At 38.0% G+C, this 22,189-nt stretch overlaps 1 protein-coding gene across 5 annotated transcripts in view; it reads left to right on the plus strand.

The window, feature by feature from the left end:
* Window positions 1–22,189, plus strand: part of TBC1D5 (TBC1 domain family member 5) — a 311,013-nt gene that overhangs the window by 280,164 nt on the left and 8,660 nt on the right. For all 5 annotated transcript variants that reach the window (XM_056483375.1, XM_056483373.1, XM_056483377.1 and 2 more), the window contains 3 exons: window positions 6,653–6,752; window positions 20,121–20,200; window positions 20,952–21,128. In XM_056483375.1, the coding sequence (XP_056339350.1) occupies window positions 6,653–6,752; window positions 20,121–20,200; window positions 20,952–21,128 (357 nt within the window). The remainder of the gene's footprint in view (window positions 1–6,652; window positions 6,753–20,120; window positions 20,201–20,951; window positions 21,129–22,189) is intronic.

Consider the following 22,189-nt stretch of genomic DNA (forward strand, 5'->3'; position numbering starts at 1 on the left):
AATTTTTCTTTAATGTCCTGCATAGCAAGACTGAAAAATAAATGGTATTGTGAAAGAAAGGCATTACAATCCTGATTTTCTGGGTTTATATTCCCTGTTTTCCACAATTCTGTCTTAAGCTACATGTCATATATTTGAGAGAAAATTTGTTTAAACTGATAAAAGCGATTTTGAGAAAGACAGGCTTCTTCCAAAACTGTATGTCATCAGACCTTGTAAAGGATACAAATTCAGTGCCCTTACCCAGGTCTGCAAAGCATATTGCACCTTGTAAAGCCATGAGCTGTAAAAGAATAGGATTACAATGTCAAAAGTGTAAAAGTTTCTGTTCTTGACTATACAGACCACTTTCAGTTATTCACAGCTTTTTTTCTGATGCAGTAAAATTTGATGAAAAATGGGGCATGGGAGAGGTATCGCTGATCTCATTATGAGCTCAGGAGAAAAGGAAGCATATAAAAATTTATTTTCATAGCTCTCTTTGTAAAGGTGAGAAGATAGATGAAAGGAAGGGTAATAAAAACAGAAGAACAAACTTTAGACAAATGCAGAGTACCAGAACTGTATAGACTTGGGTGGAAATAGCAAGGAAATGTCAAAAAATTAATCACAAAGGAATTACCTTGCATGGCAAAAGAAAAAAGAGAAGTGTAGCAATGTAAACAAAGTTCTATATCTGGATAAGAAGAAACAAGAATATGAGAAACATAAATATAAGTCAAGTATTTTGCAGATTCAATCTTGGCAAAACCAGGAAAATAGTTAGAGATGTGTGTATGAAGGCACTCAAATAGAATCTTGATTTGACTGGAGACATAAATTCTAGCTTGCTTAATATTGTTAGTGAAATGTAAATCAATGTAGTACCACAAATAAACTACTTCCTTTTCATTCTCCAGTTAAATTCCAGATGTTAATGGTTATCTGTAAGGCTCTACATCATCTGCACAGCTGAAGGTGTTTAATAGTTTTTTGAGAACCCTGGAATTGAATTTTCAGAAAGTATTAAGTTGTTTTTCTGCAAGATTGCATACGTAAATTTGCAGATCTTGGTCTCCCATGTCAGATGCAGTGATTCCTTAGTTCGATTTGCTGCTTGATTTGCTTCTCTTCCTCATAATGCAGCTCCCACTATTAGAAAATATTGAGCTTTATAGAACATGTTGTTTGGTAAATTGAGACTGATTTTGTATTTTGGTTGAATGAGTTGGAGTCGTTGTCTGTGTGTTTCTAGTGCTGCGTGTGTGAGATCAGCTAAAAGGTTGGTCCAGACCATGCTGGATTTCTCCTGACTTAGGTTTGGCCTGTTTGAAGAATTTATAAGTCTCTGTTCATGCATGAGATCAAATCAGCACTGCTCTATGTATACAAAATAAAAATGGTATCCAGGCTACTCATTTTCTTAGCACAGTGAAAAGTTGCACTTAGAGGGAAGTGTGCAGTGTGTACTGCACTGAGAGCATCTGCATTATGCTGGCTATAAATCAGTTGTTTCATCTAACACTGCTAAAGAATTTGACATTAGATTACTGAAAAAAAGGTCCTCATTCCAGAGGGGCTTTGTGATTTTGCTGCTTACCTGTACAGAGCAATCTTTGAAAGGTACTGTGAAAAGATTAGTCTTAAAAATGTCGTATAGAAGACACTTCTGCTTAGCTGCTACTTGGAATTGGACAATCACTAACATTGGGTCAGATCAGTGACTTTGCATAGAAACTACCTCTTCTGTAAGTAACCTCTTCCAGTGCTGCACTGCTGTTGTGATGAAGTACATTCTCCTAATGACCAACTTGAACCTTCCAAGGGGCAGTTTTGGGCCATAGTGCCTTCTGTATCATCTGTGAAGAGTTTGAATCTGTCTTCTTTGTCACACCATGTAGTTATAGGCTCCCAGTAGATCCCCCTTGAGCTCCTCTTCACCAAAATAAGCAAGAACTGCTCCTTCAGCCTCTCCTCCAGACCTGTAACCTTCACTACAGCCCTGCACTGGGCCCTCTCCAGTCTCCCAATGTCTTTGAACTGCAGGCCCTTTGAAAAACTGTATTAAAGGTGAGGGCTCACAAGCACTGAGTAGAAAGGGGTGTAATGACTTTCCTGGATCTGCTGCATTGCTCATAATGTAGCTCAGTGCAGATGTTTACATTATTCATGATAAGAGAACTTTGTTATAAACAGCTCAACAGCCACTGTAGCCTCCATATCCTTTTTGGCAGATCTGAAACAAAAATTCCTTCCCTTCACTGGTGCATTGAGATTTTTCTTCTCAGGTGCAGAATTTTGCACTTAAAGAAAATTTCTAAAACAGAAACCTCCGAAAGGCTTCTCTTGCCTAGGCTTACCATGTCCCATATTGTTTGTGAAGTTCCACCAGTCAGCACAGCAGCCACACCTCCCAATTTTGTATCATCTGAAAATCTACTGTGTGTACATTCAGTCTCCTTATCTGGGCTATTGATGAAGATACTGGGCAGTGTCTTCATAGCACTGATACAAGATACTGAATAGTGTCTTCATTTGTTACTGTGCTCATTTCCAAACATCACCTGAACATCAAACTATTGACTGTTTTTTGGCTTGGGATTCTAACAATCCAGCCCACCCACAGTTCTTTCATTCAGCCCATCATGTTTTAAGTGATGATGCTTTTGGAAATGTGTCAAAAGCCTAACTAAAGCAAAACTCCATTGCTTTCACTTCACTCCCTTCATCTGCATGCCCAGTCGTTTTGTCATAGTGGGCAGCCAGGTTGGTTAAGCATGGTTTGCTCTTGGGAAATCCTTGTTGACTTTTCTTGATTATTGTCTTGTCCTTTACATGCTGGAAATTGATTCCAAGAGGACATGCTCCACAATTTTTCCAAGGACTAAGGTGAGGCCAGCCATTGTATAGTTCCTTAGATATCCCTCCTCACTCTTGTTTAGTATGTATGTAAAACTAACCTTTCTGCAGTCATCAAGGATGTTCTGTAATAGCAGTGATTTTTCACAGGTAGTAGCCAGTGGTGTTGCAATCACACTGTCAGTTTTTTCAGCACCCATAAGTATATCCCATGTAGTCCCATGTATTTGGACACACACTGCTTCTTCAGGTATTCACCAGCTTATGCCCTTCCTCCCTCGATAGCCATCCCTCTCCTTTCCAAACAGTACATGGGGGGGGTCTGGGAATAGAATTGGTCTAAAAAGTGAGATGCACAAATGTATTAAAGTGCTGCAGCCTTTTCTGTATCATGTGCCATTGGCTTACCTCCCTTAGTAAGCAACAGATCATTTTTCTTGACTCTCCTTTTGCTGCTCTGTATACTCACAAGACTACTTCTTGTTACCCCTAAATGTCCCCCATTAATTTTTGCTCCAGATGGGGTTTTGTCCTTCCTAGTTTTGTTCATGTGCCCAAACAATGATTGTGTGCCTGTCCTTTGTTTCCTGTCATTGTTTCCACACATGTACTCTTCATTTCCACCATTTCCACCTCCATATGTGCTTTTCCCATTTTAGTTCATTAGGAAGCTCCTTACTCAGCCAAGTGGACCTTCTGCCTACCTTATCTGTATTGCTGATTCCTCACGTGTGTCTGGGTTAGGTACCTGTTCTGTGGGAAAGCCCCACCCCCTAGATTAGCAAGTCTGTTCACAAAGATTTCTTCCCCATCTTTGCCAGGTAGACCTGTTCTCTAAGTTCTCTGTCCTCATCAAATTTTGCCACAAGCAAAATAGTTGAAGCTCAGCTAATGCTACCAAGTATGTAACCATATGTGGTGTCTCTGATATACCTGCTGCTCTCCAAGCCTTTCTCTTTTGCCATAGGATTGATGGGAAACACCATCAGGGTTTCTGTACCCTTCACCCTTGCTCAGGAGCCCTGTAGCCACTTGAGAATTAAAATGGTTTCACATCACCCTGTCTCTGGCTGATGCATGAAAAAAAAGGCAGGAAAAAAGTCAGAACATTAGGTGACCCCAGTCTTCTGCAACACCACAAACTGAGCCTCCCTACAAGCAAGAGACCTCCCCAGCTGACAAGTCAGGCTGGAGGAGTCACCAGCCATGGACTGTCACTCATCACTTTTCTTTGGTAGTGCTCTGATACAGGGTCCAACCTAAATTCTTCCCCTGAGGGAGCTTGGTCTTACCCTCTGCTGCCTGGGCCCTGCACCACAGGGCTTCTACTTACCCCTCTGCTGCCAGAAGTCACAAGTTTACAGCTCCCTCCCTCGTATCAGTGCATGTCTTCTTCCTCAGTATCTTGCCTCAGTTGCACCCTTCCTGTCTGTCGCGTGAAGTTTTACACCTGGAAAGATGTTGTCAGTCACCTGTCAGTCACCCCAATGCAATAAAACACACCTGCCTCTTACAACTGCTCACCTGCTGCTGGGGACTACAACAGAGCAAACCCCCCACCAGGGAGAGGTGACAGAGGTGGTCACAGCACCGCTGGTGACAGCAGAGGTGGAGGTTACACCTTGTAACAAGTCATCACCATTTGGCTGTTGTCTAATTGTGCAAAAAGCCCTGGGTCTCTTGTGTGTCAGGTGCCAAGTTAACTGTCTTGCCTATTTGCCCATCCCACTGCCAGCACTCCTTGCTGCTCTTCCCACGGGTGCCAGATAAATCAGGAACTCCAAGTTAGTTTAGCCTTGTGCAAGATTTCTCGCTTGGGAAGGAGATCTCTTGCACTGTCTGTGGCTCCCTGAGCGCAGCTCCCTCCTTTGTGCCTGCTGGGTGTGCTGAACACTGCTCCTCCCCATGCTGGATCCCAGCGAGCGGAAAGAACAGGAGATGTAGTTTAATCAGCACTGCTCTCACTTGCCAAGAAAAGAGGTACTGTTGTATAATTGAAAAGGTCAGTTTCAGACTCTGTTTGGGTAGATTCACCTGCCCAAAAGCATTTCTCACCTATGAATAAGGGAAAAAAAAAAGGTCTAGGAGACTTGGAAACATTTATTGCAAAAAGTTAAATTTTCTTATTCACCTGTAGGAGATAAACTGGGTTCAATTACTGGCAAATGATTTTAGAATTTGATTGTGTTATTTTATAGTAGAATACTCAAATATTGTCACTTTTCCCTATCTTACAGCTGCACTTGCAGTGCCAATGGCAGTTTAAAATTTATGGTAGATTATTTCTTGCAGTCAATAGCTGTTTGTACTAGAAAAAGGTCTTCTGCAGGAACATCACTTGAATAGAAATGTCAATGCAGATATGCTTGTACAGGCCGTAGCAGAACTGCAGACTTCGAATGAGGTCACTCAGCAACTCCAAATTGGCAAATGAAATCAATCCCTTTGAGATCTAAGTGGTCAAAGTATGAGGATAAGAAGAAGGTGAGAGTATATAATGTAAAGAAATAGCAGGGGAAAAGTGTTTCGTATCTATTAGTGTAGGGAGAAAAGCGTGTAGGCTTGTGATGCTGCTATGTCTTGCAAATGCTACAGTTACATTGCTTTTTATTAATCATTTATTTTTGCTTTTGGATTTATGATATATTAGTGCAAAGTTTCCTTTACTTGGTTCTGTCTTGGTTTCTGATGGAGGTTAAGATCACTTACACCTTTAAATCAAGGCTGACTCATTCTATTTATTTTTTTGATTGGTTTTGGGGTTTTTTTTCATTTGAAAAGTAAATCACTATCTAATGCTCAGTGATCTCCATCAAGCAAGACTGTGGTAGAATTACAAAGCTCCAAAGAAAAACAGGAGGCTAAAAAGTTACTTTGGCTTTTTCTGATTATCTTGAATTCCATTGCATACTTAAACAAAATCCTGCTTAATACTGTTTGTGACTTAGCTTTGAAGGAATTTTTCCAGAGGAGTGGTGACCTTCCTCTGCAGTATGTTGTTCAAAGTCAAGACTGCATGGATTTGTAAACCAGCAAACAAAGACATTCAAATAGAGGAATTCTTAGCTGAGATAGTTCCCATTGCTTAGACAGGGCATGTATCCAGGGCTGGATACTAATGCTTCTCCTGGGCCTTAAAATAAATTTTTTATATTCCTCTTTTAAATTATACTTGATGCATATTTTTAAAACATAACTTAATAATTTAGAGTAACTGCTTTACAGTATGTGTGTTAAAAATAGTTTTCACCTAAATATTTTGTATGACAGTGTTTGAAAGTGAAGTTGGCTGTGCACAGAAGTGCAGGGATTAAATACAGATAGAGGATGATGTGTTACAAAAATAAGTGTGCCAAAATATATGGGAGTAACACATCCTTGAGATGCAGTACTAGGTCTCATGTAATATATCTCTTGAAATTCAAAAAAAGGTTTCAAAGGAATAGCTGAGGAAATTACTCTGGCAGAAATTAGAATTTTTCTCCTTTGGTGAGTTTTTTCAGCCAGTGCTGTAGTACTGTGTTAGCACAAGTGAAACCAGGTAACAGGTCTATAAAAGAATTCTGAAGCATTAACCTTTCTGAGGTCTATGTAGATAGATTTTTATTTAACTCCTTAGAAGGAAAAAGAGTGATACTAATAAACACTGAGATATTAAAACCAAACCCTGTTTCCATGAAATGACAAAATTTTCCAAGAACAAAGGAATAGAAAAAGTTAAAAGAGATCTAAGTATATCAAGGGTTAAGCTACTACTTTTACTCTGCATTATAGAAATGTTGTGGGTTTAATCCTAATAATCTCTTCATTGTAGGAGGAGGAATTAGAGGCCCAGATTTCATTCCTACAAGGACAGCTAAACGATTTGGAAGCTATGTGCAAATATTGTGCAAAGATGATGAACACGCATCTTGGTAAGTGCACAACCTTGCATTAACCTGTAAATCTTTGCAAAGGCTCTTTCAGTGTTTGTATTAGAACTAAAACAATATTTATGTAGTACAGTGCATATTATTTTATAAGCCACGATGAAGATTGAATTGATGTACTCAGTTGTTTTATCAGATGTTGCCAGCCACTGTATCTTCATTCTGTCACACTTAAACTTGGGAATAGGATAGCTACTGATGATACTAAAAAGAAATAGAGGCATTTAAGCACAGTTACCTTTGATTTCTTGTATTGTAAGAGATTTGTTGGAGCTCAAACCATGTGAACTTTCAGACTTAAAGTCCATTTGCATTTCAGCAGTCCCACAGTGATACTTGATGTGTATAGGGATAGGTATAAGATTCATAGACTTTCATTAAATGTAACATTTTCATAATCTAGAATTACCTTTGATATGTTAAAATGTTACTGTAAGCTGATGGTTTGTAATATTTGTCTCAGAACAGAAGAAAATAGTAAGATAAAAGTCAGTACATTGGGAACAGAATCAGCAAATACTCCAGTCTAAAATTCTGCCTACGTATTGCCAAGACAAATCAGAGAAAGTAAACAAAAAACTGCACTCAGATCAAGTGTAAATATTTTTAACCAGGTTTTGGTAAAAACACTAGTGGTGTTTTTAAACTGTGCTGACCTGAACTCTAAATGTTAGTATATTTACTTATGTGAAAAAGCACCATTGTTGAGAAATCAGGGCAAAACTGCAACAATTTTAAGTTTTATTTATGGCCTGCAATATCTGAGCAAAATAAATAAAAAATTGAATATTTCAGTGGGTAGAACTAAGCATGTGATATCTAAATTTGCCAGGTCGGAAGGTTCAGATGTAAAAACCATATTGTATTTGTATTTTCTTTTATGTGGGTGTTTTACTAGCCACTGTTATAAGCCTAGGAAAAGTTATAAATATTGTATTACTTGAAAGTTGGGAATCACAGCCTTGAAAAGCCAAGTCTAAACCTCTTACCCCGACAGCTTTAGTCTGATATATTGTATTGCTTTTGTGAAGGCACATGACTAATGATGAGATTAGAAGCAAGCAAAGGGATAAATTATTAGCTACTGAAATGATGGGGAGAAGATTGCTGTGTCAAGAAGAAAAACTGAAGTTTCCTTCCTCTGGGAAAGAAGACAAGGAGTGTTTAGCAAGGGTATCAGTTCTAAGCATAAACATTTCACCAACTATAGCTGCACCAGATATCAGAATAAACCCAGACAAATCTCCTTGAAGCAGTCTGCCTTTCAGCACTGGATTCATGAACTGAAAGCCTATGATCTGTGATGGCATCCAGGTGTTAAATTCTTTTTCCCAAACGTATTGGAAACAAAAGCATTTAGGGCCAGTAGTCTCCCAGGAGCACTGTGGAGTGTTTTGTTACCCTCCCAGGACAAGGAAAGCCATCCCTTACAGAGCTTTGGCTGTGGGGTGTGCTGGGTGCATTGTGACATCCCTGTAACACTTGCAGAGCCTGCCAGCCTAGTCTATTCCATGTCTACTCCCTGTACTTCTTCACAATATTCCTGCATGTCTTGTCAACATCATGGACTACTAACTTTGTAAATTTGTCTTACACTAGTATGTTTATATCCTATAGAGATTAACAGTTATGAGTGATAAAAAGAGAGATAGAGACACCACCAACCTTCACAGCCTCTACACTTGTAGCAAACTGATGAGTTTAGGTATACCCAAATCAGTCAGCAGATGATCCATGTGAAGACAGGGAAAAACACCTGCCAGGATTCTTGATGATGTGAAAAATCCCATCTGACCTGAAATCTGACTGTCCATGCAGCACATGCCAGCAGGCTGTGCAAGAAAATGAGTTCTCTGGTGCATCACAGAATACCCCGTGAGGATTGTCTCCAGAGTCCATACACTGCTCAGGTCTTCAGAGAAGGGCAGCAAAATAAAACCCAAAAGCATATCTGGTTATTTCTGAAGGGAAAAGTTAGGAGGGGCTGCTATAGCACCTGATGTGACTCTCCCCCAGCTATCCCTTTACCCATGAAAATGGCTTTGTTTCAGAAACTGCAGAGCAGGTGAGTTATGGCAGTCCTCTTATAAACTGTCAGAACACTTAACTTCAAGGATATTACTTCTTCCTCTGAGGCTGAATTTTTCTGTCTTCATCACCCAGCTATTGGCTCATGTAGCATTTTTAATAGCAAAGTTGAAAATCCTCGTTTAACTTACCCATACACGACAAAACCGTAATCTCTCAGCAATGTCTTTGCTAAGTAGAACACTACATTTCATTTTAGGTGGGTTACTTTTCAAACCAGATCATTTTTGTGGTCTCCCTTTGAATTCTTCAGGATTTTCATGTCTTCTCAAGTGGATAATTGTATCAGGATATGCTGTACCAGCACTGGGCCCAGAAAAGTGGTTAGTCAGCACAGGGAAGGTCATCTCTCTACTCTCATGTGGCATTGCTCTTTTTAAATATTTGTAATGCAGCATCACATTAGTGCTCTTTGATACAGTGATAGTTTGAGGTGATAATATGTTATGACCTTTAAAATTTGGTGAATCACAGCTTTCTAAACAGAGGCATTTATCCTGTGGGTAAAATCAGGAAATGTTTATTTCCACACATTTTCCTTGTATTTGATGATATTAAAATTCACTGCTTGCCGTTTGGCATTTTAGCTGTATGATTCAGGTAACTCTGTGATGTACTGGGTTTTCTTCTGCCCTTCTAACTGCAGACATAACCATCATATAGTTAATAGATGTCTAAGTTGTTGATAAAAACATGCAGATATATAAAAGTTGGGGAGCCTTACAGAACTAATTCTTTCAGCAAAGAGTTAGACACATTTCTATGGATTTTGAATATGTCAATCAAGCAGTCAGGCCTGACTTTTAAATTTGATAAAATTTAAATGCTTATTCTTAAAAGCCTCCTTTTTTTTTTTAGATTGATGATGCAAACCTTTCTTTTCAGACATTATTACTCAACCAATTTCTTCTTTTTGTATGATGCATTCCATTTGCAGGTCACACTATAACAAAACAATATTAATTCAGGCTTATAAAAATGCATATCCAGTGATCATTTGCCACAAAATTATCACAATATCAAACAATTATAGAATATTCTTTTCATGGTTTATAATGAGACAAATGAGGATTTTTTGGCTGTCTTTTCTCAGGTTCTTTCCCTTACAATGGGGATCCAGATGACAGACAGGTGCAGTTACTTCATGGCACAGATGATGTGTTGTAGCTGAGAAATTATGAAAATAACCATGAAATTATCTATGCTGTTCTGAATATGAGGGATAGAATGGCAGTTTTTATTTTGTTCGTATGTATTCAAAGATGCTTTCATTAAATGTTTATCTCCTTCTGTAAATAAATCCCACAGTCTACAACATGGCAACGACATAATTAACTGCTTGTAATATCAGGGCATGTTACCATGGGAATGAATGATGGTTCTGAAATATTGCTACTTAGTGCTATGGGTAGAAATTAGAAATAGGGGTTTCATTATTAAAATGGAGGAAAGTCATTTTGTGATCTTTGTCTCCGTCTTAGAGCTGTGCATTAGAAAGAGCTTTAATTTTCTTCCCTCTCTCCCTTAACCACTGGAGTACTGCTCAGGGGAAATTTCTTTGAACACCTCCAAGGACAAATATAAAAATTTAGATATTTACAATGGCAATACAGGGAAGCAGGTATTACTGTTGCTCCCACCTGTTTTCACAAGCTTGTCATAGCTTTCAAAAAAAAAATAAAAAATCCTGTGTTCAATTTTTCCATTATTGAAATGAAGACACATCCAAACTTGTAACCTGTCATGTGGCTTTGTTCACAAAATAAATGCAGGATGTTACTCAGCTAATAGTGAAAAATATAGTTGCCATAGCTATCACTGCTCCAGCATCATCACAGATACATTTTCTTGATGTTACTCTCTCACGAGCAGTAGCCTTTTTCAGGAAATAATATTGTCACTGATGATTTCAGAAATACAGTAATATTCTTTAGCATTTTTCTTTCTGGGAAATACTCTACTGTTAGTGCACATAAATTCTTCAAGCCTCAATGATTCAGAAAGCCGTAATACACCATTTAAGTATTACAATTTTATTATCTGTCATATTGCTACTTCTTTTTTGAAGAATTTTGGTTTGTTTCCTCCTTTCTTGCACTATGTGGAAATAAAATCATCAAGCTAGCAAGTGCATTCAGAAAAAGATTTTTCCTGGTAACTGGTAAATGTGACATCTGTCTGATGTCTTAGAGTAGATCATGAAAATATGTCTAAGAGACATGCACACGAGCAGCACTCAGAGGGCCTTGTAGTATCTGCTGGAAGATTCCTCTCTTGTCCTTCACATTGACTGAGTTTGAGGTGTTTGTTCAACATGAAGTCAGTCTGGAGTGTCTCCAAGAGCAACCTCTTGTTACATCCCAGGCTCAAACCTGTTAAATGGCAGTTCAGGTGACACCAGCTAATGATACTGTCTGACACCATCTGCTATTCTGGTATCTTCAGGGTTTGGACCACATCTGCACTGGCCCACAATTAAAGTGCAGCTTCTTAACAAAAAGTAAATTAAAGCCATGGAGAAGTATCAGCCCTCCATAGGCAGGTATCAGTATGAGAGAGTGTGGAGGTTCTATATTAACTTGCCAGTTTTGTTCCAGAAAGAAAAGTGCTGAGTTTCAAAGTTGTCTCTTTATATGGGACAGGAACCAATCCATCACCATTTTCTGAGACAGAAGAACCTACCATTTGTTTCCAACAGAGACATAGTTTCAGACCTCCAAGTATGGGAAGGTTTACCAAATAATTACACATGTAGCACAAGAAGTCCTTCTCATGAGAAGCAATTTAAAGGAACATTGGTCCAGTATTAACTTAGATAGGGAGATCTTTATATAGATAGGAGTTTTTTGATGGGCAATTTGTCAGGTTATAAAAGTAGAGAAACTAAGGTCATTCCCCACTTGCTTTTGCTTAAGGGCAGCACTATGTAAATGTAGAAGGTTGCTTCCCCAGCTAGCTGAGATTCAGAAGCAATTTAGCTGCTTTTTTTGCTGCACAGAGCCTCAGCTAATAAGCCCTGAGGATTCATACCAGTTCTGCCGAGTTAGCTCACAGGGTTCTGCTCAACACCCTAGAAATATATGCAAAGGTACCCAATTATACAGAAGAAACATAAGTCTGCCTGGTTTTATTAATTTCACCTTCATACTGTTACTGCTTAACTTGAACCAGCTGCCAGAGGGAGATTCAGAGGGTCTCAGAAATATGTTGCTCAATATCCAGATCTTTAAGTCACTTCTTATCTTGGAGGCAACATCACAAAAAACCTCTTAGCTCTGGCCCACATCTAGTAAGTTTATGTTTAAACATCATGGCTTTGCTAAGCTAAAGCAAATAAATCCTTCTCTGAGCTGCCCATACAGGGCTGTTGGTTTTTCCTTGTGGTGCATTTTTCAGTTTTACTCCTGCTGTCTGTAATATTTTGCTATGTCCTTCACCAGCATTCCAGTACATCTCTGCCCCTCCATTGTGAATTATGGAAGGGATGTGGAAAAGTGAAGTTTTCATCTCTCATTTTTCTAAACACCACCAGCATCCTGCCTTTGGAATGGCATATCAGCTCTCAGCTTTCATGGGTAGCCTGTAAAAACTATGTATTTACAAAATGCCCAGAAGTTATGGAGTCATGGTAACAAGAGAAACGAAAGCCAATGTTTTGAGAGTTCTTTGGATGGGATCACAGGACATCCCTGCCACAAACATCAAGCATTTGTATATTCACTAGCATTTCCTGACATCTCCCAGACAAATATTGTTTGGGAGACTTATTAAAAATTATTCAAAGCCACGTTTTCAATGTGATTATTGCAAGCATCATGAGCAAGGAAGGAAAAAATATAAAAATAAAGAAATAAAAACGTACAGGATATAATTGCTGGAGTAATTTTAGTTGTTGTGTGAAATAGCACCTTTAAAGGTTTAATTAGACTGATTTCATTCCTCCTTCTTTTAACAGTCAGTGCAATTGTTAAAAGGATGAATTTTATTATAAGGATAATTTACAGTGGGGAAAGGAGAGGAGAAGGTTGATTTAATGCTGAGTATTTAGGGACTGACATACTGCCCAATATAGATCTGGACACAGTGCTGGTTAAATGTATGCAAGATAGTACTGAATTCTTGTTTTATGTGTCATGTGATGAAATGAAAGGTTATGACATTTTTGTAAGGATAAAATGAAATGGAGATTATTTTGCTGCCCTGTGCTGAAATGAAGTATTTCACAATTTGTTGAGGAAGTAAATGCATTAAATGAGTTCTCTTATGCTTGGGACATAAATAAAATAATCCATGCTTTATAAATCCAGTGTGATTATAAATGGTATCAGTAAAAAAGGCCACATCAAAAACAGGCCCATGAGTCTAAGGGATTGATGTATCTGGTTAAGAGTAATGATGTAAAACAACCTATAAAAAGAGCATATAAAGAAAGAACTGTAACAAATTTATTAAATCAAATGAAGGCATGTTTACTGGGAAATAAGTGTTGTATAGCATAGTGTACAACAAATATTTGTTGTAAAGACTTACTTTCATACTGCAACTTCTGGTCATTTTACAGATATATATATATTTATATATATATATATGTATATGTATATATATATGAAGAATAAAAGTGTAATTCTTTATGTTTCATGAATTTTAACCAACTTTTCGTCTTAAGGTCAAAAACAACTGGTTCAACTCAGAGTGAGCCTGCTTTCTTTCTATAACAGCTGTGCCAGTCCTGGAAATCCAGCTGTGGTAGGCACCTACAGATGCTTTCATCCCAGTAGTCTGAGTGAAATGGAGATTAAAATCATGAAGCTTACACAGTCTCTCATTACCTGATTAACAGCTTTCCTTGCAATTTTCAGTGAATTCCCATTGCTTCCTCCCTGGTGCTCAGTGAGCGTCTCCCTTAAACTGAAGTACACTGAGAATCCACCCTTTCCTTTCCAGCATCTCTTAGGCAATGGTTTCTTCTACCTGTAAGGGAATAAAACCTCAGCTTAAGCTAAATTGTTGTCTGATTAAATAGTTTCCCCATCATTTCCATAAATATATGGATATAAGGTATGTGTATTAAGCATAATCTGCTTACTGTGTGAAAATTAGAGTTCACAGCTAAGAATTGATTGTGTCTTTGAGCAAGGGATGGACAAAATTACTTAATAACCCTACAATCTCCTTTGTACATCTGCAATTCTATGCTTTGCTATGAATTGATGATTGGTAACTTTTTACTACTATTTCTCTGATGTCACGTGCATGAGCACACTTTAAATATTGATAAAGTGTTGGTGCTCTGCACAACACGTGAATCAGAAGTATAAATACATCACTTATATTCAACACTTTATAAATACATCACTTATATTAAAATAAATGTTTCAAAGAACATAGATAATTTCACAGATAATTTCATACTTCAGATTTTTAGGATCTTTCAGTTCTTTAAGACTCAAATGTTGCTAAGTAGTGCTTTTAATATAATGTGTAGTTGTTACTGTAAGTGTTGGCATTCACAGTGGGATAGGTAAATGACAGGCTACTTAGCAGTGCTGCCTTCATCAACACTTAGATCACAAACACTATTGTTTTAGAAGGGAATTTAACTCCTCTCATTTGTATTTTTAATGCTGGAAGGAAAACGCCATAGTTGGAAACATTCTGAGTTGAATTATAAAATAGCAATAACACTGTCTCGTTCAGCATTGTCTTGCTGGAAAGACCACAAACCAGTGTTAAGTTAAATTAAGTTTAAGTGTTAAGGTTCATTTTCATGCTCCTTAGATCAAGTTCAGGTAGGAAAGCAGTATTTGTTGTGAAAAGAGAGAAAGATTGATTATCAGAAGCTGAAGTCCCAGTCTGTCCTTCTAGCCCCTTGATGTTCTTGAAAAGGCACGTTCTTGCTACCACAGGTATATTGTGCAGGGAATGTTGGAAACATTTTCTGTAAACCCTGATTTCATACAGACAATCTTACAAAAGTACTGGAATATGAGTCTGGAGAGTTGACTGTGCCTTGACATATATGGGAATACTGGGATTTTTTGGCTTTCCTCTTCTGGAAAAATAAAGGGGTGTAGTAACACCCTCAGTTCCCTCCCTCCTCCTGCCTGCAATGGAACTGAGAAGGTACTTTTCCATTCTGAGTTTGAGCTCTCTTCTCAGCAGTGAAAACAAGGGTGAAAAAAGTCGATTTAACATGACCCTGGCACTGTTGCTTGTTCACAAGTCACTGATCAGGAGCTCCTAGTAGAAAAGCAGCATTCGTAACACAGCTTGCAGCTATTTCGAGTGAGCTCCTCTCAGCAGGAGTCATCTTCCTGGAAAGGCCCCACGGAGACCAGCTTAAAATAGAAATCATTAGGAGGGAGATGCACTGCAAAAGCAGCAGTGGGGAGAAAGCAAAGAACCTCAGAGAAGTTTGGTTCTCTCCACATCCATCTGATTTTATGTCAAGTGTGTTTTGTGCCTTCATCTGGCAGGGTGTTTGTCTCCCACCTCCTCGGTGGAAGGGAAGAGATGCAGATTTGTCTTCTGGATGGATGGGCATGAAGAGATGCCTGAGGGGACCTTGTCTACAGCAGACAAGTTTTTCCGTTCATTTAGTTCAGCTCTGGTTGGGTTTCTTGCAAAATCTGTATTGAATGCAAGCAAAATTTTCAGTGAGAGTTACTTTATTTAATAAGCCTCTAAAATAATTATGCTAAGCCTAATAGCTTTTTCACATTCAGAGAGAAATCTTTTGAATAGCCCCTTTCCATGGCCTGGGAACTCAGCAGTGACTGCTCACACCATCATGCAATATGGAACATTTCAATCATCAGAAAGCATAAGCTTTCTCTAATTCTCCTGCTGTGGATGTTTTTCGTCTTTCATTGCTATAGATAGCATGTCTTCAGTTTAAAATTTAGCAATTAATTTAGAGGAAGGAAATAGAAATCCTGATTTTTTTTAAAAATATTTCTACAGTGAATATGCATGTGAAGTGATTCACAATTTGCCATAACTGTAAGAGCAAGAAATGAAAAATATATTTCATCTTAATTCTTAGCTGTTTCGTCTGTTGCTAAAAAACTCACTACTTGCTACAGCATTTCTCCCATTTTTTAAAAAAGAACATGAATGCAATCATTTGCATGTTCCTGCTCTGTACTTGTAGTTGGATTTAAAGTATATCAAGGCACCTGATCACAGTCTCACTCAGGAAGTAATTATTGATTTACTGATCTAGTATTTATCAAACTTAAACAAGCCTCCTCATTTAAGAAAAAGTACCCAAAACTAATTCTTATTCATTGTATTAAGGGCATCCTTTGAGATGGTTTGAGGGCATCCATCAGAGTGGATAATGTTGCTGACTTCTGAAGAGAACAACTGGTTTAACAGCTCTGGTATTTCTGAGGCTTAGTCAGGATCACAGTCAGGGTATGACAGTTCATTTTGTGATAGTCAGATATTTGTTAGCACTATTTTGAAACAAATCCAGAGTCTTGTAATGGCAGTCTGGTATCTCATACATCTCACAGCAGTGCTCTGACCACCAGGTGAGAAGTTGCAAAATTCACTTTTTGTTTTCCTCTACTAAGAACTTCATTGAATAAAGAAATACTGTCTTTTTCTGCAGAAAATATTTGGCATCAGCTAAAAAATCTTGAAAGAAAGAAAAAAAAAAACCACCAAACAAGGTAGTCAGGAATATTTAACCTTAATCCAAGTTTTCTATGTATGATAGGATTTTGATAACTTTTGAATAGCAACAGCTATCCCAGTAGATGGATATTCATAGCACAGAATCAAACTGGACTCAGTTTTGAATAATACAGAAATCACATAATAGGTTTGTTTGATTCATTCTATCAGTGGGGTTTTTTTTAAAGGAAGGAAGATGGTTTCACTTCCAAATTGGCATCTTTAGCATTTTTTAAAGATAAGTTACTTTTTTCTTTAAAATAAAGAAAAAGAAAAAGAAAAGTGTGAGGTACTGATACAGAGCAGCAGATAAGGAAGAAAAATCAGTATGTGCAAATTCATTCATATACATGAAGCACTTCTCTCAAAGTACAGTAACATCTCCTGTGAACAAAGAATAATTAAATTACACATCTCTGCTTAAAGTAGAAGTCCTTCAGCTGAGTAATATCATATCAAATATGCTTCCTAGCACTCTTGAAAGAGTGTCTTTTAAAGTAGCTCTAGTTGCAAGGGTATCTTTTGAGATACACAAAGGTAAAATAACCTTTTTTCTGCATTTGAGAGCTTGTTTTCCCTCTTCATCTCAGCAACTGACAGCCCTGTGAGGTCCCCCCAACACTGGAAAAAGCTTGGATGGGAGTTCCCCCAGGGAGGATGCTGTGCCCTGGCACAGCCATTCACAGGAGAGCAGCTGCAGAACATATACCAACTGTCTTGCCATCCCTCCTCTTCCCACCTCTCTTTTCAGTCTACATGGATTTCAAAGGGTGCTCCCAGCAAAAGGATGTGATCAAGGAGACACTCATGCAAAATCACATTGCCTGTATGCTTCGCTCATCTAAGGATTATTTTTTAAATTCCTCCCTACTCATTAGCCACAGAGAAAGAATGAGCACTGGTAAATTTGGGTTCTACTTACTTGAAAGTTAAAAAGCTTTGCATTCAAAAGAGATGAGGGCAGCAGATTAGAAGCCATATGCAGTTCAAGGACATATTTAAGAACAGGATTCATTGCCAGTTCCACAAGGAATTCTCCCTTCCTTCTGTTTTATTGCACTAGAGAAGGACATCCCAATTTATGCCTTTATGCCTCAGTTGCTACTTATTGGCTGTATTTCCTACCTTTTTGCTCCTAATCTTTTTTCCTCTGAAGTTAATATTAAAATCTGGCATTAATTGCTGAAGTAAATATGTGATGATGCAAACATTTCTATTAATTTTTACTGCTGGGTAACTATCATATTCCATTAATAAGTTTTTCAAAAATTCTCAATGTACTGGTTCATCAGACATGGTTACAGCTGAGTTTTATAGTGATGATAGATTATTTTCCATATTTTTTTAAATACTGACTTACAAAACATCTCTAAAGAACAGTAATAATAGTAATAACATTATAGGAATACCTTTTAGCTTTTGTTTTTTTGCTCATCCCAATTTTTTTAGATTTCCTTCATTTAGTCTTCAGCAGGTTGGAGGTTTGCTTTGAATTGTTTTCTTGGTCTATCTGCTTAGTCAGTATTCATGCCCTAGTTTTTTAATGTATGGTTTAATTTATGTGAGGATCACACACTATGGAATACTTTTCTTTCTAATGCTGAGAAATGGAAATGAGAGTTGAATTCAGTGATTCTGGCTGTGGTCAGTCATGGCTGTGGTCAAGCGTGGCTGTCCTGGTTATGAAGCTTTGGACTTTTGATGTTTCAAATTCTGAACCTTTTAAATGAAGGAAATTGAGCATTCTTTGAAACAGTGGAAAAGAGAATGTAAGTTATTCTTTTATAATAAATATTAATGTATTTTACTTACCAAATTGAGGGACTAGAGAATTTAGATGTAAAATTAAAAAAGCAAGTAAAATGCTGCAGTAATTATGGATTTTCTCAATTCAAGCTGCTACTTATTTTCAGAAAGAGCTGGGTCTTTATTATTTCTGGCTTTCATAATGCAGTGTCTTTCTCATGTAAAATTGTTCAACTGAGCAACAATTTGACAATTGTACAACATTGCTACAGGACATTGCCTCTGTAGTATAGTAGTATAGATAATGTATAAATTTAGTATGTAGTATAAATAATGTGTGCTAAATAATGTGAGCATAGATCTCCTTGTGCAGTCAGGCTGCTTACGCAAAGCTGAGTTATGGTACCTTCGCTGATGCTCTTGACCTTGATCACATCCCCTTGACTTTTGTCAGCTATTTCCTTTCATGCTCTAGATTCTTTCACTCTTTCTACATCTCAGATTGCTTTTTAGCAGTTCATTTAGTACTTAGGCATGGATCCTTTCTCCTCTTTGCCCTTTCCATTCCTTCTTCATGCCCATTACTGATTTCTGGCCCCAACTCCATTTCAAACTTGTGTTTATACACAAGTTTTAAATCTTCCTCTCCACTTCTAATATTTCTTCTTGTCCTGTCTCCCACAATCTCATTGTTTTGCTATTTATTCTGCAAACACAAAGCTCATACCAAATTACTCAATGCTTCTATTTGAAACTTTATATTGTGTCAGAGTTGGCAGTGTCATCATATTTGTCCTTGTCAGGATCATCTGTTAAAACAGTTCTGCCTTTTCACTGATTTGGGCTCTGAACATGCAGGATGTTGTTAAAAAAAAACAAATGCAATGCAAGTGTGGATTAATGGTACAAAGCTCTAATTGTGAAGTATACTCATGAGCAACAAGGCATTCTTCCAAAATGAGTGTATTGGAGGGATTTGGGCTCAGTCTGTGTATGTAAGACGGGAGTGGCACAAAGGAGTATCCTGTCATTTTCAGTTGACAGATACCATCTCGTTCTGCCAGTCTCTCAGGAGGAATCTCTAGTATTTCCCTAAAGAGGAGGAAAGTGGGAGCTAGGAGGCCAGAGAATGATCCGAGTCTGCAGAGTTATTGTAGTTCCTCTGGGCTGTGTTGGACTGTAGCATTGCCTGAGGTTGTCTTCCTGCAAACACTCTATACCAGTGAAATGCATCCTTGAAGGACCACACTGGCAGTATGGAAGGCAAGAGTCTCCTGCAGAGCTGGTACTGCACTGCCTTCTGTCAAATAAGTTTTCCTCAGCCCTGGGTCTTCTATCTAAAAGAAGAGAATAGAAAGGGAATTAAACTTTTTGTAGTCCTTCTATGAAGAAGAGTATTCTAGCATCTGCAGTGGCCATGGGATCAAGATGAAGATTGCTGTGCTTGTACCTAAACCTTTATATGAGATGTGGCATATTTCTCTAACTGCTTTTAAATGTTTTCCAAAGCATTTTCAAGTTCAAAACTGTATGTAACACAGAGGCTGGTGGGGTCTTCTAGGGGCCGGGAGTAGCCTGAGTTCCTTGGTACACAGGGGCAACAGAGGTCCTGCAGGAGCAGAGCATTTCTGGAGGTTTCCTGGTAGCAGTGCCAGGCTCAGGCTGGCCTCACCTCTGCAGATAATAAGGATGTCAGTCTCTGAGTTTGGATACAGAATTGTGCTTGCAGGTCACAGAAGTCTGTTTTGAAAGGATCAGTCAGCAGTAAGTAACAGCACGTTAGAGTTTATTTAGGATGTTTTCTCTCTTTACCTTTCTTTTCTTTTGATGTTACAGGAAATATTCAGGAAGTCATTTTGCAAGAACGCTTGGAAAAAGAAGATGAAATTCTGGTTTCCTTGGCTGGTTTGAAGCAGGTATTACTATTGCTTAGCTTAACTTCCTTGTGCCCTTCAGAACTATTAATCCTTTCTCCTTTTTTTCCCTATGTTATTCTTTCTATATACTGCTGTTTTGTCTTCTTGTAGCTGTTTTACTGGTGCATCAAACCTTGTGGTATATTTTTATTTGTAACAATAAAACTCAGCTATAAAGAGTTCAAAGAACTTTCACAGTATTTGCTCCTGTGGAAGTTTTGGAGGCCTCAAATCAAAACTAAAGAAGTGCAACACCAAGTGCTGGACTTAAGCCATGCTATCATTTTTCTTAATGCAAAATGTACTTGCTAGACATCAACTATGCCTGTGTCCTCATTATTTCATTGTGACAACACTTGAATTAAAGGGAAAAGTAGTACATACATAAAATAAGAAGGCTGGTAAGCATCTGTAGCTCTGTTTATAGTGCCTCTGCTCCCTCAAAATACATTTTATGAAGAGCAATGTGATATCTGTTAAACCTATAATGAGGCAGGAGGTCATCTTAACAGTTTTATTCTCTTTAGAATTCCTGGATAGTTGTTTTCTAATAAAACTCTAATAAAAAACACATTTCACTGTTGTTTCTATCTTTAACCTAATATAGGTATGAATATTTACTTGCTTCCTATCTTTTCAAAGCAAATATATTGGGGAAATGGTGTATGAAGCAATCTGCACAGGGCTTTAGAAAATGTAGAATTCCTCCCAGTTTTTAACTTTCATCCTTTCCCCTCCTATTCAACAACAGATCAAGGATATCCTGAAAGGTTCATTGCGTTTCAACCAGAGCCAGCTGGAAGCTGAAGAAAATGAGCAAATCACTATTGCTGATGATCATTACTGTTCCAATAATCAGAACAAGGGGGCAGGTGATGTCCTAAAGGGACCTGTCATGACAAAGCAACAGTTCATCTCAGGACAACAGGTAAAATAAAAACATCTCAAGCAGGCCATTGATGGCCTTCCATTTTTTGGAGATTTCCTCTAGTATGTGCAGACATTACATGGGACATGCCAGTGTTCCTGGTCCATATGGAGAGTGGGTTAAAAGTGTATCTCTAGCTACTGTCCTGCTCTGATCAATTATTGTAGGCTTATGCTCCACACACAGATGTTAAAGTCCAAGTGTTAGGCAGTGTTTGGGGAGAGTTCTTTCACACTGTTGAATCACAGAATCACAGATTAATTTTCTACCAAAAAAAAAAAAAGTGAAAACTGCAGGTAAATGTTCCCATACCAAATGTTCCCACATGATTATTCTCATTGTCCTGTCCTCCAGGATCCCATTATGTAAGAGCTGATTAACTGCATTGCAGTGTATTCATGGCCAGTGCCAAAAAGGAAATAGCAAGGAGCTTGCTTTTACCTTCTACTTCATTGTATTGACTTTCTCCTTGAATGTGTAAACAGTGTTTTCACATACAAAGCATACAGTCATAGGACAAGTTCATAGGCAAAGGGCCCTCTCTGTCTAAGACTCAGTCCAACTCAACCATGATCTTAAAAGTACTTTTGTGCCTGCTCATTTCTATGTTGGAGTTCTATTAAGTCTGACACCCTGCTGCTGATGCTCACACTCATAAATCAGTGGCAGCACTATCACCTCAAAGTCTAACTGGGTCTGCAGTCAGTTCACTTTTGGCAAATTTGCTTAGGAGCTACAGGAAATATTTATTCATTTTCAAATAATGACACAGGGCCATTTTGATTTATTACACACAATCTCCCTGAGTTAGAGCACTCTGTTCAAAAACATGTTTTAATTGTATTTTGGTATTAGAGGCAATACCAAGATTTATTTTTTTATACTCAGTAGTGGCAAAGAGCAAGGCTTTGTTAGAAAGTTTTCATTGTTAGCTTAGCTGTTGCCTTCACAATCATTATTTTTTGCCATAATAAAGCTACAGGTTAAACTGATACAGTATATAATGGTCTCCTATTTTTGCCCTTGATCCTCTAGTATTTTATATGAAGTACCTCTTGTTT

The sequence above is a fragment of the Oenanthe melanoleuca genome, chromosome 2 (genome assembly GCF_029582105.1).
Source record: "Oenanthe melanoleuca isolate GR-GAL-2019-014 chromosome 2, OMel1.0, whole genome shotgun sequence".
NCBI lineage: Eukaryota > Metazoa > Chordata > Aves > Passeriformes > Muscicapidae > Oenanthe > Oenanthe melanoleuca.